The sequence below is a fragment of the Triturus cristatus genome, chromosome 7 (genome assembly GCF_964204655.1).
Source record: "Triturus cristatus chromosome 7, aTriCri1.1, whole genome shotgun sequence".
Classification (NCBI taxonomy): domain Eukaryota; kingdom Metazoa; phylum Chordata; class Amphibia; order Caudata; family Salamandridae; genus Triturus; species Triturus cristatus.
The window spans coordinates 627,036,701-627,056,426 of record NC_140590.1 but is presented as its reverse complement, the minus strand read 5'-3'; the positions used below and the strand labels follow the sequence as shown (position 1 = coordinate 627,056,426).

The following is a 19,726-nucleotide window of genomic DNA, read 5'->3' as shown; positions in this document are numbered from 1 at the left end:
ATCGCATCGGCGGTTGCACAGTCGTCGAGCCCGTCGATGGGGTCATTGACGGAGGGAAAATCAATCTCCTTCAGCCCAGGCAGATTCAGGATTTCTCCAGGATATCTCCCTTACCTCCTGCTAGCCTTTTGGAATTCCCAGAGTCAGAGAATGAAAATGTTTGGCCCTGCATACAGCCCATCTCAGTTAAGGGTCAAGTGACAAGATTCTGGTGATGCTGATGATAAGGACATTGAGGACAATGATCCATCTTCTTACCTAGCAAGGGGATTTTCTTTTGCGGAAAGAGACGTCTGTCATGCAGAGGCTGGATTCCTTCCAGGAACATTACCCTTATGATGATGGGAAGGAGGAGTGTCATCAGTTCAGGGACCCATCAATGAATGTTCCAGTGTCTCTGGTATCTGATCTCCGTCATATGATTGACGACTATTACATGTGTTTCTCCAGATGCCAGGAGCGGCGGTTTGGCTAAAGGCAACCACCTTTTATCCAGAGTTCCAAGCCAATGTCTTAGACGTGCCTTTCGATGGAGAGTGCTTGTTTGGTAAGCACATAGGCAAGGTATTACAATCTATAAAGGCAGGTATGGACACGGTTAATCTCCAGCAACACCGCTTTCAGTCCTTTCGGGGTAGAGTGCGGGGGCAATACTTATCATCCAGTCCGCAATTTCAACAGTGGTACCAGCCATATTAGCAGAGTACCTATCAGCCATACAACTGGTCTTCTCAATCCAGCACCGCTCAGCCTTATTCGAGACCAGAAGGACGCAAGAGGCAGCAATCTGCTTGAAAGTCCCAGGACTCCAATAGTAGGCAATGAAGTTCAACAGGCCCCTGCTACCATAGTCCCACACCACAATCGCGTCTTCTCCGCATTCTTTTGGAAATGGAACTCCATTTCTTCAGACAAATGAGTTCTAGATATCTTCCAGCACAGCCACACACTGGAATTCATTCAGCAGCCTCCAAATGTTCCACCGCGGAATATTCTGCACTGTCAGCTTATGGATCTCAAAAAGGAGATAGTCACTTCTTCTCAAACAGGCCATAGAGGAAGTACCCCTCAACCAGAAAAATCGGGGGTTTTACTCTCACTTCTTCCTCATCAAAAAGAAAACTGGAAAATGGAGGCAGGTCATGGACCTCAGAATGCTGAACAAGTTTATCAAAAAAGAATCTTTCAGAGATTCTTCTTCTCATGAAAAAGTGGGATTACCTGGCTTCTCTCAATCTCCTCAACACCTATTTTCATATTCCCATCCACCTTCAGCATCGAAAATTTCCAAGGTTCAAAGTAGCAGGGCTCCATTACCAATTCAAAGTGCTTCCATTTGCTTTGAAATCTGCCACCAAGGTGTTCACAAAGTGAATGGCACAGGTAGCAGCCTTTTTAAGACATTCAGGTCTTCCGTTACCTGGACGATTGGCTCATAAAGCTCCATCTTTTCATTCGGCAGAGATTTCAACAAGAGCCTGTCTGGTTCTCTTCCAGACTCTAGGTCTTCGCATCAGTCTTGAAAAATCATCCATTATCCCAGCCAAATCGTTGGTCTTTCTACGTGCACGTTTCGACACAGCTTTTCCCACTCAAGAAAGAATAATGTGTATTCTGGGTACGACAAAGCTTCTTTCAACACAAAAGTTAATTTCTTTGAGGCAGTACAAGTCCATGCTGGGAATGATGTCCTCTTGCATCCCGCTCATCCCCAGTTGCCGACTCCGCATGCGACCCCTGCAGGAGCAGCTCGAGGTGCAGTGGTTTCAGTCTCAAGGTTCGTTCAACAACAAGCTTCACATTTCAGCAGCAATAAGAACTGCAATGGCCTGGTGGATGATCAAGGAAAACCTTTTGCAAGGCCTCTTTTATTCACTCTGTGCCGCAGCTGGTGATGATCTCAGACGCGTCAATAGACTGATTGGGAGCTCACCTTCAAGAATTAAAGGTTCACAGCAAGTGGTCCAAACAGGAATCGGAGTGCCACACAATGTTCCCTCTAATTTTTTTCCTCTGCGTGCAGCAGTGTAGGGTCTCTGTGCGCTGCAGCCATGGCTATGTGCGCCAGGAACCACACTGCGCATGTGTGCAGCGCCAAATATCACTCCGAACGTTTGCTTAAATCCCTAGCAGCCCAGCTCTGTTAAGAGACATTTTATTCCTCTGTCTGATGTAACATTTCTTATACATTGATTTACACACTATGATTCAGTGTCTCCTTGTAATGTGTATGCGATGTAAAGTGCTTAACACCTTACACTGGAATGAGTGGCGCTAGTAAACAAAATAAATATGAATGAGAGAGGGGTTATGGAGACTTGAGGGTCACTGTTAAAGGTTGGTAATGAGTATCCGTGGCAGAGGTGGTCTTTGGGGTGCCAACAAACATTGTCACACCAGGCGCCACCAGCACTAAAGCCGGCCCTGTTCAAATGGCACTAATAATGACAGTGAAATTATGAAAACATCCCACATTGCAATTTGAAACCTTGGCAGCTATGTTGCTGCATTTCTTTTCTTAATAGGGATGGGCTGCGGGGTAATTGTGCACATTTGTTAAGGTTTTTCTTGTTAATTGCAGCTCATGATGGGTGCTGCGATTAACATGAAAACTTTAAAATGCACAGGGACATCTTAAGGATTTTGAGTGCCTGGGCCAAACTTCTTTCTGGGGCCCCTGATTAGAACAGCTTTGGATTTATGATCCAATTTCAGCTTTTTCATATCCTTTCTGGCCAGGTCACTGACACTGCAGAGGCACACTGGTCCAAATTCTAAAGGCGCTTCCATGTAATATTCAGGGATAGTGGTATGTGTTTTCAAAATTGTAACATAGCCTGAAGGAAAAGGAGAGGAGACTAGTGAGAAATAGGATTTAGTGGCGGAGAGAGGAACAAAGTAGAAAAAAAGTCAGGGCGCAAAGACAAGAAATGGGGAAGGGGTAATTGAGAAATTGGTAAGAGAGGGACGGAAAGAGAAAGGCAGCCAGAGGCTTTGGAGAACTGGGAGGGAGAACGGAGAATGGAAAACAGGTAAGAGAAAGCAAAGAACTGGCAGTGAGAGGGAAATTGAGACAAGAATGGGATGGGGAGAAGGGGAAAGTGTGTAAACGTGGAGCGAGACTGATATGAGGAAGAAGAAAAAGAAGAGAAGGAGACGGCGGGAGCAGCTGGGGAGAGGAAGAAAAAATGACAAAAGATATGTTGGAGCAGACAGCGAGTGTGGTATGGCAATGCTTCAGAAGTAGCATCTCTGCATATCGACCAATGTGGTAGGGGGGGGTTCTAGAAGGAGCCTTTTTGCCATCTTGTCATTTCCAAACGCTTGCTCTATGTAACCGTACATACCTGAACGAACTAAGAAGTGTGGAAGGCTGGTATGGCCTTCCAAAGATTTTTAATCTTGCCAAGATGCAGGTCTGAGCAGATGGTAGCTGCCAGCGTGTAAATGACTGATCCATCTGTTGGGAGTATTCTCTTCACTAACACTTGCTTCCCTTCCCTTTTTGAAACTCAGGGGCAGCAACATTGCCGTGTTGTCACCAGGGCTTTAAGCGGAAGCTTTTTCAATATTATATGAAAGCCATAGTTGCTGTTTATTTATCTCATGCAACTAACAACCACTGACAAAGCCAATAGTCCGACTTGTTGTAGGTATGATGTTGCTTGTTGTATCGTATATCTGGATGCAATGACAGAAACAGGGAAATACAAGTTGGGGGGCACACTATGCCAAGCACAAAAAAGTTTAAAAAGTCACACAATCACCCCGCAGCCCAGCTCTATTAAGAAGAGAAATACAGCAAGTCTACAAACACGGCGTATGCTTTACACGCCATGTTTGTAGAGTTGCTGCATTTCTTCTCTTAACAGTTGGGCTGCGGGGTGATTGTGGGCCTTTGTCAAAGATTTCAGGTTAATCGCAGCGCCTGTCTGGAGCTGCAATTAACAAGAAATCTTTCAGATGAAGTGAAACGGCATGACTAGGCGTGGGCAGTGTGCTTAAAGGCTTTTATAGGTGAGAAAAGTGATCACTGAACTGCTATCAACTTTCATATCCTTGAAAAAAGACAAACTTAGACCAACTTTACAACGCTGACAAGAGATCTGTGAAAACCTGCGCCATCACTGCACTGGTACATCACCTAGTCCCGTGGAATGTTCAGGTCAGAGATCATCATGCATAAAAAACACCCTCTTTCTAGATGTCAGTTTCTCATGACAATATAGAACAATAATTAAGACCCTAAAAAATACTCTGCTCCTTCACTGCTCGAGACTACTGTTACCATCATCAGTGTCTCACTGGGTCAAGGTTTATCTTGTCTATTCTTCAGACTTGCCATAATGAGCACCTACATTAAAAAAAAAATAGAGAAATACCACAAGCATTTCCAATTTCTTCCTTCCTCTGACCCCATTAAAACTGGAAAGAATAATCACCCTACATTTTAAAAAATATTTAGAAGCAAGCCAACTGTTGAATTCCCATTAGTCACTTTTCTGTCCCAACTACAGTACGGAAGCATCACTACTAGATGTATGGCAAGCTCCTATCACAAGACAGTCTACTTAACCTGATGAATTTCAGAGCTGAGTTTTGTACAGAAGATCACCCCCTTTCGCTCTAATATATGCAAGTACAAAAAAGCAAATCTCATTAACAGTCAAACTGCTTCTTGTTAAAATGTCACATTTTGTCAAAAGGGGTTGTTAAAACTGTACTACCAGCATGACCATAACAGACAGTCAAGCAAGTCTCTGTCATTGGCTAGCCTCATCACAACTAGAAAGATGTGTGGAGAATTTTGCTGTTTTCAAGTTCAGATGGATTTAATTTATACAAGCCATTGTTGATGCGTATTTATCTTATGCACTAGCAGCCACTTACAAAGTCAGTAGTCCGACTTGTAGGTATGATCAGGGCTTTAATTGGACCGGGTCTCACTGGTGCTGAGCACTGTCAGTTTTTTAAATGGGGCCTCGAAACGGGTCTCTACCGGGCTCTGTTTTGTGCCCTGGCAGAGGCAGACCGTTTTTTCCCCAGACTGCAGTGACACTAAGCACATTGATGTGCGCGTGCTCACACTGCTCACTTCGCACTAGTAGAGAAGTTAGGGCATGACGTCATGCCAGGTGAGCCTTGTAGGTAGGGTGACCAGGAGTCCCGAATTTGTCTAGACTGTCCCAGGTTTTCAAAAGTTGTCCTGGCAGATTTCGGTAAAAGTGGCTCATGTCCCTGTTGTTTAAGGTGAACTAAAAACAGTGAGAGGCATTTCTTTAGGTGTTCCAAAGCAGGGCTAGTAAGCAGCTGTTATAAGTAAGCAGTTTAATTAACAGGCATGATGCTGGTTTTAAAAATAACATTTTATTTATTTTCTTAGTGCCTGTTCTGTGTTTCTATGAGGATGAGGACTGTCATTATTTCCCACTTTATTGATGTAAATTTGCAGTCCTTCCTCTATTTTTGCGAAATGTCCCGGTTTTTGGGTTGCACGATCTAGTTGCCCTACTTGTAGGGAATGGGAAATCCTTTAAAGAGTCATTTTCTCTCTGGATTTCCCTTCTCTTTTTGACGCTCAGGAGCACTACATTGTTGTGATGTCACCAGGGCTTTAAGTTGAAGCCTTTTCAATATTACATACAAGCCGTAGTTGCTGCTTATTTATCTTATGCAACTAACAACATTGACAAAGCCAATTGTCCTGACTTGTAGGTATGATGTTACTTGTTGTATCATATATCTTGATGCAATGACCGAAACCGCAAAATATAAGTCGGGTGGTACACTATGCTAAGTACAGATTTTTAGCTTATGTGTCCCTTAATTACACTGGTCACGCCCCTTTGCGAGACACCCCAGTTTTTTCATCCCACTTTAAAGCCCTGGGTATGATGTTACTTGTTGTATCATATATCTGGATGCAATGCCAGAAACAGGAAAATACAAGTAGGGTGGCACACTATGCCAAGCACAGAAAAGTGTAAATCACCCCACAGCTGCGCTCTATTAAGAAGAGAAATTCAGCAAGTCTACAAACACGACGTGTGCTTTTCACGCCGTGTTTGTAGAGTTGCTGCATTTCTTTTCTTAATAGATCTGCGTTTTTTTATGTTTGAGGGATGTATGTAGCAGTATATGCATCTTGTGTGTTTCTGTTCCCCATCAGGGTGCTACTTCTCTTTCTTCTCCATGTTTCAGGGTTTATGTACTATTTGTAATCTTCATATCTAAGTTGATGTGCCTGACCTCAGGCAGGTATATAGAGGTTTCCTTTGTGCACCAAGGGCACTTGGGTTGTCAAAGGCATGCCAAGACTTAAATATTGCAGTGAAACGCTGCCCGAAGTCAGATTAGTGGGCCTGATAAGAGCACCTCTTAGAAGCCCACTAGAGAGGTTTTCCTAAGGTGAGAGGCATTTGAAGTCCAATATGCTATAGATAATCAGGTTGCTCTGAAGCAGAGTAATGCTTGTTTTAAGAGCTCTAACTTAAAAGCCCCTCTCGTAGTTAATTGCTTAAACAGTGGCTGCTGCTCTGTTACCTTAATTAATTGCAGAGCACTAGTAAAGCATCGTTTGGAAATCAGGACTCTGATGTCTGAGAGAGCCTGGGATTTTGTTGCTCTAACTGAAACGTGCCTACCCTAATCCTTCTCCGTCCTTGCAATTGCTATAATAATGTTATAATATTTCTGTAAATCACTCCACAGCTCCGCTCTAATAAGAAGAGACATTTAGCAAGTCTACAAACACGACGTGTGCTTTCACACCGTGTTTGTAGAGTGGGCATTTGTTAAAGATTTCAGGTTAATCGCAGCGCCCATCTGGAGCTGCAAGTAACCTGAAAACTTTAACAAAGTCACACAATCACCCCGTAGCCCAGCTCTGTTAAGAAGAGGAATTCAGCAAGTCTACAAACACAACGTGTGCTTTTCACGCCCTGTTTGTTGACGTGCTGAATTTCTTTTCTTAATAGTGCGCAGCTGCAGGGTGATGGACAGATTGTGTGCTTTTGTTTAAAGTATTCATGTTAACTGCAGCTCGTGACAGCGCTGCAATTAACATGAATACTTAAACAAAAGCGCACAGTATACACCGCAGCCGGGCTCTACATGAAAGAAACACCTTTTTTTCGCGCCGCTCGCTTTTTAAAAGCAGCGGCGTGAATGTTCTTGTTTGATGTGCTGTGTGTGCGCGCGCTCCACACTCAGCGCGCTACATGTAACAGAGATGCGTGCACGTTATTGGGAACAGTGGTGCCACACAAACATTCTGGAGCTCAGGGCAGTGTTTCTGGGACTTAAAGCCTTCCTGCCTCGGATCAAGGGTGCAACAGTGGTCTTCAGGACAGACAATACTACTACAATGTTTTACCTCTGAAAGCAAGGTGGCACGAGATATTGAGCGCTTTCCCTTCTTGCTCAACAGATATGGGAATGGCTCCTTGTGAACCACATCTCCTTGCGAGTGGAGCATGTGCCGGGAGTTCACAACGAAAAGGCCGACTCTCTCAGCAGGGCCTCCAAACAGTGTCACGAATGGAAGCTCAACGACCAGCATTTGAAGGAGGTTTTTCAATCCTGGGGTTACCCAACATTAGATCTGTTCTCTGCGTTCCTCAACAAAAAGTGTCCTCTTTTCGCTAGCAGACATCCTCATCCAAATTTGTAGGGAGATGCCTTCCAGTTTCCTTGGACGGGGATGTTCGCCTACACATTCCACCCATTTCCACTTATTCCTTAAGTACTTCAGAAAATAAAGCAGCAGCCTTTTCTGCTCATTCTCCTTGCTCCAGGTTGGGCAAGACCATTCTGTTACACCGAGCTGCATCACCTTTCAGAGTGTGCTCCGATTCTCTTTCCTCCAAGGGAGGATCATCTCTGCATGAACCAGGGCCAAGTGGTTCATCCACAAATTCCCTCCCTTCATTTGTCAGCTTGGCTCCTCACCATGCTGAATTTGGGGATTTTAGGCTTTCCAAGGAGTGTTCTACAATACTACAGAAGTCTCAAGCGCTTTCCACGTTGAAATGGAAATAGTTTACACAGCTAAATGAAAGATTCTGTGCTTGGTGTATCTCACAAGCATTAAAACCATTCTCTTGATCTCCGGAGCAGGTGCTGCCTTATCTGTTGCACGTAGCAAAATCAGGACTTTCTCACTCTTCTATAAGAGTTCACCTTGCTTCAATTTCTAGGTATAGAAGACGCTCAAACTTCCCTGGTGTCTAATCGACTCATCAAAGAATTTATGAAGGGGCTTTTTTGAGTTTTGCCACCTGTTAAGCCTCCATCAGTTATGTGGCAATTAAACACCGTCCTTTCATAACTGATTTTCCTGCCTTTGAGCCAGTACACAAATGCGATTTGTTGCTCCTTTCTTGGAAAGTGGCTTCTCTCTTGGCCATTACGTCAGCCAGACCTATCAGTGAAATCTAAGCTTTCACTCTATAAGAACCGTGTAGTCACTTTTTGCCAGATAGGGTTATCCTACGCACTAACCCTTCTTTTATACCTAAGGTGCCTTCAACTTACCACCTCAGTGAGACGATTGTCTTATCAATGTTCTTTCCTAATCCATCCTCAGCAGGGGAAAGGGCATTGCATTCCTTTGGACATCAAACGTTGTTTAAAATGTTATCTACAAAGAGCGAAGATCTTCCAGAAATCCTCTCAGCTACTGATCTCTTTTGCTGCACCGAGGAAAGAACAAGCCTTGACACGGGCCAGCATGGCTCGTTTGGTCACCTCAACGATTACCTTCTGTCATGAAAAGGCTGGCCGCCCGCTTCCTGCGAAAACTCAAGCTCACTCAACTAGGAAAGTGGCGGCTTCCTCTGCCCTGTTTGCTGGAGCATCCCTTTTTGACATATGCAGGGCAGCAACGTGGGCGAATGCTCACACATTCACGAAGCGCATTACTGCTTTGATGGTTGGAAGAAGAAAGATATCGCTGTTGGACAAGCTGCACTTCGACGTCTCTTTGCCTAAGGTAGGTGGCTATGAGCCTTTTATGTTCTTTACATATTGATTGTAAATTTGTATGCTTATAATTCTCTTCTTCTTGATTTCTGATGCTACAAGTTTAGGGCGTGGTGGGATGACGCTTGAGCACCTCCTTTTTCTTTCTCTTATTGTGTTTATACTGCTTACTAGTCTGATTCAAGCATGTGAATCTATAAAAGATACAATACTGGAGAAAAAACAAGTTACTTACCTGTACACTTTGGTTCTCCAGTAGTGATATCTATTATAGATTCACATGCGACCCTCCCTCCTCCCCTATTAGGCTCACCAATTACCTCAGAGTTTTGTATACCTGCGCCGAATCTGAGGTATGGTGGCTCTGTGGGGAAGGAAACTCTGAGGCCTCTGCTGTGATTGGCTGAAATTTGGATGTTATAAAATGAGGCTGAAAAGTTACTTTAATGTGTTTTCTTTTCTATGGAGGTCTATACTGATGTTATATTACTGCTATTTCTTCTTTTACCTTGGGACTCCCACCATGACAACGGGGAAGATTCAAGCATGTGAATGTATAAAAGATATCAATACTGGAGAACCACATTGTACAGGTAAGTAACTGGTTTTTACTGTCATGCATATATTTGATAAGTCAATAATGCACACAAGCCCATTGCCTCAGATTCTGTGACTGAAAATTAGGTAACCAGCCATCAGGAGATTCCTGTGCTCCATTCAACACCGATGACTGTATAAATCCTAGAACAGTTTAGCAGAGACTTTTCTCCCATAGGGCCAATATTTTAGAATTCCATACTTTTGTTTCTTCATCTTATAAAAAAACTTCAACACCTGAACGCTTCGTCTTTGGTCATGTATGTACTTTGAGGATCCTCTTCCTCCTGCTTTTATTGCTAGGGTCATTTCCCTTTTGGTATTTGTCGGGCAACTTTTTAATATATATTTTATTTTATCACCATTCTCTTCCGTTTTTATACAGTTGACTTAGAAGCTATTAATAGTGCCGGCTACGGTTGCCTTTCAGCCTAGACTGTCACTATTTCTCTTATTGACCTACCTATACTATTATGGGCGATTTCGTACTTCACTGGCTGCTCCTGCTTGCGCTATCAGGCCCAAAGCAGCATGTACATCGGATTGCGCGCAGAGCTCTGCAGACATGTGGAGCATAGAATTCCAGAGTTACATATTTAGATCTGGCCTTAGCTAGGGGTGCAACTACATGACTGACCTGCATTTAAAAAAGATATATACCTGTCGGTACTGTAGTTTTGTCTTCATCCCATTTGTCCATCAATCTATCCCAACGTCATGTGGCATACCAGGACTGTCAAGATCTATCCAACTCCTAAGCAAGAAAAGCATGTTACAAATTGCCATACGGCTCATCAGTTCCTTTCTCTCAGAGGCTCTAGATGCAGATTCAGAGCTTCTCTCAGAGACTGCTTCTTGTCAGATATGCTCTCTCCAATGTTCAACAGTGTGCAAGGGATGTCACCTCCTAAAATGATAGGTTTCAAGCCCTGTAAGAACTGTCACAAACAGATGTGTGACAGATCCTCACCAGGTTTATCTGTTGTTGAGCCACGACTCCAAGACCTGTTGAGACTGTGCGCGGATTAACCCGAAGGCCATCAGGGTATGAGAGGCCAAACTCTGCTCCGCCTAGCATAGAAAGGCACAGCATCAGGAACACTCCAAATTGAAAGTTTCTTCACGGTCCCACTCCCGGAGTTGACAAAGCTACTCTAGATGCCAGTCTTCATTGGGCTCCAAATTCTCATGTAAGCACAAGAAAGTTAGAGGAGTTCTGTCCATTTGCGCCATTCCTACTCCCCTGATGAAGCTCATGAGTTGCACCAACAGTCCCGTTCCTGCTCCTTAGGTCTACCGGCTTTAGAGCCGAAAGGAGAAGTTCAACATGCTCACTCTTGTCCAGGTCTTGTCTGCTCTGGACCCAGGACAGTGGATCTGCAGGATGCCTATTTCTATATTCTTGTCCTGCTGGCCCATCAACGCAACCTGCGCTTTGTAGTGGGAGAGGACCATTTTCAGCTTGCTGTTCTCTCCTTTGGTCTCACCAGTGCCCCTTGGGTGCTCACAAAAGTGGTGGCAGCAGGCCTTCGGAGGTCAAGGGTACCTGTCTTCCCTTTCTTCGGAGACTGGCTGTTGAAGGCAGGCTCACCCCAGGCAGCCATCAACCACTTTCAGATTATGGTGAACCTCCCTAATCTTTGCGGTTCACTATCAAAGTGACACCTGTCCCCTCAGATGCCCCCCTTCACCCCAATCTTTCAGACTCCGTTCTGGATTTCAGTGACGTCGACTCTGAAGCTGCTGGGACTGATTGCCTCCTGCATCCTGCGGTCGAACACACCAGGTGGCAACATATGCGGGCGCTGCACCGGGATCTGAAGTGAGCGCAACATCAAGGGGATCTCTCCGACCATGTTCAGATTTCAGAGGATACTGCAAAGGATATGCAGTGGTGGTTGCTGAACCTTGATTGGGTACGCGGCAGACCCCTCTCCCTTCCCCACCTAAAGCTGATGGTGGTGACTGATTCATTGCATCTGGGATGAGGCAGCCATCAGGAAGAAGTGGAGATCAGAGGCCTCTGGTCTCCGGCAGAGTCTCTGCTCCATATCAAAGTTCTGGAAGTGAGGGCTATCTGCTTGGTGCTGAAAGCCTTCCTGCCGTCCATCAAAGGAATGATGGTGCAGGCCCTCATGGACAACACCACCGCCATGTGGTACTGCAACAAACCGGGTGGGTGTGGTCACAGACCCTGTGCCAGGAGGCCTTGCACTTCTGGGAATGGCTGGACCACCAAGTAATCTTCCTGGTGGTGAAACACCTGGCAGGATCTTTGAATGCTAGGGCGGAGAAGCTCAGCCATCTGCACCTAGTGGATCACAAGTGGTAATTGCACCCAGAGGTAGTGCAATGTATCCTCCGTGAATGGAGAGAACCTACGCTCGATCGGTTAGCCACCTCTGAGAACGTGCAATGTCAGCACGTTTGCGTGTTGGAGTTTCCAAGGCATCGCTCACTCAGATATGTTCCGCCTCTTGTGGAACACTGGACTCCTTTTCGCCAATAGAGAAAATCAGGACAGACCAGGTCCTAGTCATCATAGTGGCTCCGGATTAGGCGTGGAGAGTTTGGGATCCAGAACTCCTGGGCTGAGGGTATGTCCTATGATCAAAATACCCCTACCCCCCGGGGGGACCAGCTGTCACAGCAACAAGACAGGGGTCTGAACCCAGGCCTTCACAGCTTTCTCCTTCTTGCGTGGAGAGCGAACGGTTGGAGCTGAACACTTTTGACCTTCTCCCGTAGATCTTTAAGGTCATCTTGGCAGCAAGGCATCTCTCAACAAAAACTGTATACGCCTGTTGTTGGGTTCAATTTGTGGTTTGGTGTCACACGTGCCAGGTTGACCCCCTCCAGGCTAAACTGCCTGATGTTTTATTATTTGTTCTGTTTCTCACCCTGCAAGGCCTTGACCTGGGCACAGTTGAAGGTTATCTTTTTGCCCTCTTGGCCTTCTTACAGTTTCCTGACCAGCCCTCATTGTTTAAATCACCAGTTGTGATGTGATTTCTGAAAAAGCTACATCACGTTTCCCCATCTCCATTTGCAGTGCCCCATGGCACCTCAATTTTGTTTTTACTCATTTAAAGTGTACTTCATTCTTGCTGCTCCACAGCTGTCCTTTGTGGTGTTTTACTGTTAAAACTGTTCCTGATTGCCATTACTTCTGCATGGCGTGAGTGAACTTCAGGCTGTGTGTGTTCATCCACTATACACCACGTACGTCCGCGATAAGCTGGTTCTGCAAAGTACACTAATTTCTACCAAAAGTTGTGCCACCTTTCCACGTGGATCAAACCATCACCCTGCTTCATTCTGTGCTCTGCCTCACCCCTCTAAGGAGTGGGAGACTCCATCGCTTGGACTCCAAATGAGCGCTCAGTTTCTACATAGATTGTTCCAAAGACCAGGTGGACATTCAGCTCTTTGTGGAATTCACCAGAGCCAAAAAGGCAAAGCTGTGCAGAAGCGTACCATCTCACAGTGGATTGTGCTCTGCATTAAGATCTGCTACACATTGACAAAGAAGCAGCCTACAGACAGCTTGCGTGCCCACTCCACCAGTGCCAGAGCTCTTACTACTGCATTCGTACAGAGAGTCCCTGTTCTAGACATCGCCAGGCAGCTACTTCGGCATCCCTTCATACGTTCATGAAGCTCTATTGTCTGGACTGTTAGGTTCACAGAGAGGGGCCTTTTTCCTGCTCTGTCCTTCAGGACTTTCTGATTTGAGCACATTCTCAGAACCACCTCCACATAAATCCTACTTTGGTATCTATTCAACAGGCAAGTAGTCTGTAGCTAGAAGCCTCTATCAGAAGAACACATTACTTACTTTCAGTTTCTGGTAGAGACTCTAGCCACAGACTCCTCCCTGACCCTACTATCCTCCACATTTTTTGTTTGGACTCTACCGCTTAAGTTCCCAAGTCTAGCAACCTGCACACTGATATACCAATTTGTTTTTGGAGGGTCAGAGCTGGAGGCACAAACAGTCTCAAAAGCAACTGATATCAGCGTACAGGAGTGGCGCCTTTATGAGCCCCGCATATCACTTTAGAGTGGAACAACGTACGTGAGAAGCCGCATAGCAGCTCTTTCCCCCATGCAGAGGTACTAAAAACAAAGGTTTACGGGTCCAGTCAGACTCATGGGAATTATTCAACAGGTGAGGAATCTGCTGCTCCATAGTCTTTACCAGAATAAGTGCTACCAAAGGTAAGTAACTTGTCCATCTGGGTCTAAATTGATCTCTCAATATTTTTGGACTACTGCTTTAGAAGTTGTGAGAGGTTATCCAAGTACAGTCCAATATCGTAGCCATAAAAAAATTAATTGATAAATATGATGTTGAAGATTCATTTATTTTTTGAAGTTTTAAATAGCACAAACTCGGCCTGAAGGTATTGGAGCACTTTGCATGAGCACCAGTTACTAAACAAGGACACATTCATTTTGTGATTGTGTTGCCCAGAATCACAGGATGATGAGCAGATGCCGAGACTCAAACCTGGTTCCCAAGCTCCAAAGTTGGCAACTTTGGCCGCTAAGCCACATCCTCTCCCCTCTCACCATTCTCCTACACCGTCCTTTCAGCCCTGTAAGTCTCCTTTCTTGGAACCCAAAGCTTGGGCCGATCACCATTTTGTCTTGTGTAAGACTCATCCCAAGTACCCCTGCACCTTCGCCTTATTTCTCTCTGCATACCAGCAGTGCTGCTGAAAGCAATGCTTCTATATGAGCTGCTTTGAGTTGAGAGCCACAGACAGCCCTCTATCTTTATTGTGGTTTGCAAAGCAAGATTATTTTATTTATGCTCAAAAATCTATTCTGTGAAGTCAGCTACGTTAAGTACAGTTCCTTCATTCTGCTGGTGAATGAATGAATAGTTGTTTGTGCTTCTCTGCGAGCTTAGTCACGTCAAAGTACTTCTTGTAATTGGAATGGATGGACTGAAATATATGGGTGTTTATGTTTTTATTAAAGCCCTGAAGTGTGGCTTCAGTATATATATTCATTGGCGGCGTGTATCAAATCCTAGATTGTTTGATAATAACTCATTTGGCACCATAGGGTTTGGAGTGTTGGAGCAAGCAGGTCTCAGGACTTCTTCTGAGCTACTAGTCTTGATGAGCTCATCAACGCTGCAGAAACCATACTCTGAAAATATTGGTTCCCCACCTAAGATAGAAGTAGTACCATAGACCCAAGAGACTGGAACTACCATCTCATTGGAAATTATTGCACTTGAGTATAATTTACTCAACCTGCTTACATGCCTCTAATTCCTCTTTGGATTACTAAATCGTGAAGGTTTTTCTTCCAAAACACGGACGCAGAGGGTTTTTGGGTAATTGAGTAATGGGGTGAATCTGAATAATACACTCCATGATCATGTAGTTTGTCACATTTAAATTGTTTACCTCCTATATTCAACCTTTACTGAAAGCAATCCTTTTTTGCTACTTTGTTCCCAGCATAGGGAAAGCAATTAGGGCAGACTTAAATGTGGTAAACAGCATTTCTGCACACAACGCACAAAAACAGAATTTGTGAATGCCTGTATTTACATGCATTGTCACATTAAAGCCAAACCTATTTGTTTTAACAATGCTTGTTTTATGTCAGAAGCCAGTCAGACAGACACATTTTTGTTGTTCTGTATCCCAGATTTCTTTTAGGAAGCCTGCAAACCCACGTTTATATTGGTTATGAATATTCTTTGTTTTGCCACTTTGTTGCTTTGTGTAATTGAGGTAATAGTAGTTTGACTTTGTCCAACCCCTGTGGCGCAACATACACTACTCTGCTGAGAATGCTGTTTGGAGGCAGCAGGCTTTCAGAGAGGTGGCCATAGTGGGCATTTAAGGGCTTAAGCAGCAGGAGCTCAGTGGAGACACAGTATGTCTGGTCTCTAGCTTAGTCAAGCCCACAGTTTCTCTCTTTGTGGTTGTATGTTGTGCATGAGATCTTTTGTATATTTAAAAATTCTAAATAATTTTCACTTTTTGCATGCTGTCACTGATGGACTCCTCATTTTCATGAATCTTAAAAAGTGGTCTGATACACACATCCGAACACACAGGGCCCCAAGAAAGTGGTCAGCTACTGGTAAAAGGCAAATATGTCAAGCATGCAGGTTAAAAATTTGAATCATAGCAGTGCCAATGAAGCCTTTTATCTTTTTGTTGTCAATACAGTGAGAACATTGAATTGGGTAATTCAGTGAAACAGCAAATCTATTCTAGTAAGCATTCTATAGGAAGCAAGCTAGAACTACCCGAGTTACAAAAATGGTTTGTTGCAAGTAGCTGCACAAGACAGCACAGTAAATGATAGTATTTTAGTGTTCATTTAAAAATGTGTTTGTGATGGTCTTGTAATTCTAATTTCATTCAGGATGTAAGCGACCGAATCGAAAAAGAATCACTTGATGGGACGATAGTAAGGCAGTTGGAGAAAGGTGGAAGACAGGTCGTGAAAATGGACTGGAGAGAGCACATAACTGTTCCATTACAAACAGGTAATCATTGCACATACGAATGTAACACATTGTCTGCCTCATGTGGCCCCACATCTTGCACAGTTGGTTCTTTTTCTACGTGTTCTCTGCATGAACAAATGTTGTAGGAAAATCAAATATTGTGCAGTTTTACTTGTGGTCCTTTTCAGAGTTGTCTCTGAAGTGTAAAACTGTGTTTTTGGGTTGAGAGTTTATAGGAAACACACTAAAAGTGCATGCTAACTCCTGAGCATTACGTAGTAGTTTGGAGTAGAATTGTAGTGAGAGGTGTAGTGATAGTGTAGAGTATCTAGCACGATGCTGGGTACAAATCGATCATTGTTAATTATAATGCAAGGCAAGAAAGTGTCTTGGAAGTGCCAGTGCTCAACCACTGCTCTAAATCTGAAGATGGGCCAGTTAGGGTTAGAGATCAAACAAAATGGCAGGTTTCTTCCAAGAAGGTTTTGTGTGGGAAGGGAGTGCACTGAAACATAGTTGTATAGGCTGTACTAATCCATAGCTTCTATCTGGTAAATATTTTAAGGGCACACTGCCGTTTTATTTGAGATAGATAGGAAGCAGAAATCAACCTAGTGTAGGTGTCTATGGTAGGTAGAGAGGTTACAAATCTAAGGAGAGACACATATATAAAGACACGTTGAGAAGTGTGTGCTGGCAAAAGTAGATAATCACTTAATGAGCAGCCAAATAATCTTGCTGGGATCCTTTAGTTTGGATAATCAGAAATCCCAAGTCTGTAGCTATCTTTAAAGTTTATTTGAGGATTGAGCTTGTAGGCATGCAAATAAGGATATCCCCGTACAGGGCAATCGAATGAAGGCCATCAGACCAGTGCTTACTTAATAACTTCTGTGACACCCATTGCCCACATGTTGACTCCTGTATCGAGTAGGTATGCCATGAAATATCAACAGCATCAGTAATACATAGTAGAGAGAGGGAGCACTTTAGCACATTAGTATTATATTGTCCCCTGATGGAAGGATTCCGAATAGCTTCAAATGAAATTGAACTGAAAGATTTAAATGCCCAAAAATATATTCCTTAGATTCTGATGCTAAATGTAAAGATTATAACTAGAGAATCACTATCTGCTCTTGGGTTTCTGAAAAACTTCTAGCAAGAGAGGAGAAGATACACTTGCACTTGACGTACTGTACAAAGTCCAGGCCCAAGAATTGATCACCTGGTCATGAATGGGGAATTATTCATTTGATTTGGAACTATCGCACTGCATCTCGAATGCCTTTAACCAATTATCCTATTGACTTTGTTGGCCAAAAAGTTCACTGAGAAACATCTTTTTTTAGCTATTGTCTCAGTGTACAATATGTAATGTTATATCAATGGGATGATTCAACCTAAAATACCCATTTGGACCCCATGCACCAGTTTAATGAAAATATCATTTATTTGAACAAAAAACAGGTGGAGCACCTGCAGCAAGTTAATAGAGTGGGTATTGATCTAGGACACAAGGCAGAGAAACATAGCAAGTTGGTTGTCTATAACTAATGGGCACGAAGCACAACTAATGAGTATAAGAAATTGTGAAGTGGGGAGATTAGCACATATATATCTACAGGAGGCCAATCACATAGGGCCAAGACTTGCTAGGAGAGACTATATTTCCAGCATGGCTAATGGGTATTTTTCCATTCAGGATAATGAAAATAATTGAATAGTTAATAGTCCCCAAGAATAGTTGAAACTGGAATCACTCCAATTAATTTAAACCGGATACAACATCATAACAAAAAACGTTTTCATGTTGTTAATTTCAGCCAATCCCACAACAGTGGAGATCTTTATATACTGAAATAGGGGATGTTAAAATAGAACCCAGGATAGGAGAGAGTCCTGTATTTACACAGCAAATACCATTGGCAAATGTGAAAAATAAAACAGATGAAAAAATAGCAAACCATTAAACACAGATACATAATTGTACACCAGATAATAATCCAATTATTAGCAGCAAGAAGAGAAGAGGCCCAAGGCCTTGAGGCCACAATCTGGCAGCAGCACCATACACATATTCCCGTGGACAATTGGCAGACAAAGGTCAGCAATCCACAGCAATGCCTAGCACCACTAGCATGTCAGTGTCTATGTTGCACCAGCTCGGGTACTTGGAGACTATGAAAGTCTCATCGAGAACTCCTGCAAACCCAGCATGCCCTAGGAATTAAAAACGGTGACAAGCAAAGCATACCCAAACCAAGAGAGGGTAATGGCTTTCCATAGGCTGCTGCTTCTTTTTCAGACACCAAGACCCATTAATTTAACGACTGTGATGAAAGTTCATGGATGATGGCTAAATTCATATCAATTGTACCCCAGACAAGATTACACATACACCCACTACAAGAATAGGCAATGATCCCAAACTGAGAGCCAATGGGAGGATCTATTGCTGCTGGAGCCCACGGTTCAAGTGGAATGAGGAGAACTTACTTTAGGTAGACCATTCCGAGACCCTGTACCGCAGGCTATCAATACCATGGATACTTCACTCATGAGTTGGAGAACACACCTCAACCATACGACTATTCAGGGTACCTGGACACAGGAACAAATGAGTTGGCATATCAACTACCTATTCTAACAGCTATACAGTTTTCAGTCAGTTTCTGCATGCTCATTCAAAAGAAAACAGTGCTAGTAAAGGCAGACCACATAACCGCCATATATTAGATCCCAAAACAGGAGGGACTCAATTACCTTAGTTATCCACACTAACTCAAACAATTTGGCATTGGACTATTTAATGCTACACTCAGTTAATAGCAGAACATCTACCTGGGATGGACAGCAATGTTGCAGACCTGCTTAGCAGAACACATCAAAAAGTCCACAAGTGGAAGATGAATCCTCAAATACTTCAAACATACTCACAACATCGAGCTGTTCAGTACAGTAGTAAACTCAAAATGCTGAACCTTCGCTTATAGGCGCTCACACTAAATACCATGGGCAATCCACTATGGATGAATCGGTACGGGAACTTTGCCTATGCTTTTCCTCGACTTCCTCTGAACCCACAAGTAGTGAGGAAAATGAGGCAGACATCCATGACTCATTCTGGTCGCACTAACTTGGGTGAGACAACCATGGTACTCAGTGCTGCAGAAAAAGCTGAAACAGCTGCTTGAAAATCTTCCAATTAAACCAGACCGCCTGACTCCACATCAGAGGCAGCTCTAATATCTAAACCTCAGGGAAATTAACCTAGCCTTGGTTTGCCTCCTGGTCAGAGCTGTGTTGAATGCCTGACAGGTAGGGCAGCCTCCCCATAACTCGCTATCTGCACTGAATTGCTCATTTGCACACATTGTTTTAAAACAGAATTTTAGTTGATTTTAACATTTGCCCTCAGTTGGGTCCACGTATTTACCTTATATTGTTTGCACTCCATGTCGCTTGTGCTCTGCTTGGTCCGCGGTAAAAGCGGAAGCGGGACACTCGAGCCGGTGAAGGTTAGCGTTCCAGTTGCCTGCACTGCCGTCCATATCTTTCGCGCTGACGCGACCGCACAGCGTTTGCCTCCTGGTCAGAGCTGTGTTGAATGCCTGACAGGTAGGGCAGCCTCCCCATAACTCGCTATCTGCACTGAAT

At 43.8% G+C, this 19,726-nt stretch overlaps 1 protein-coding gene across 2 annotated transcripts in view; it reads left to right on the top strand.

The window, feature by feature from the left end:
- Window positions 1–19,726, top strand: part of ERN1 (endoplasmic reticulum to nucleus signaling 1) — a 617,499-nt gene that overhangs the window by 565,776 nt on the left and 31,997 nt on the right. For both annotated transcript variants that reach the window (XM_085617236.1, XM_085617235.1), the window contains exon 20: window positions 15,982–16,105. In XM_085617236.1, coding sequence (XP_085473362.1) covers window positions 15,982–16,105 — 124 coding nt within the window. The remainder of the gene's footprint in view (window positions 1–15,981; window positions 16,106–19,726) is intronic.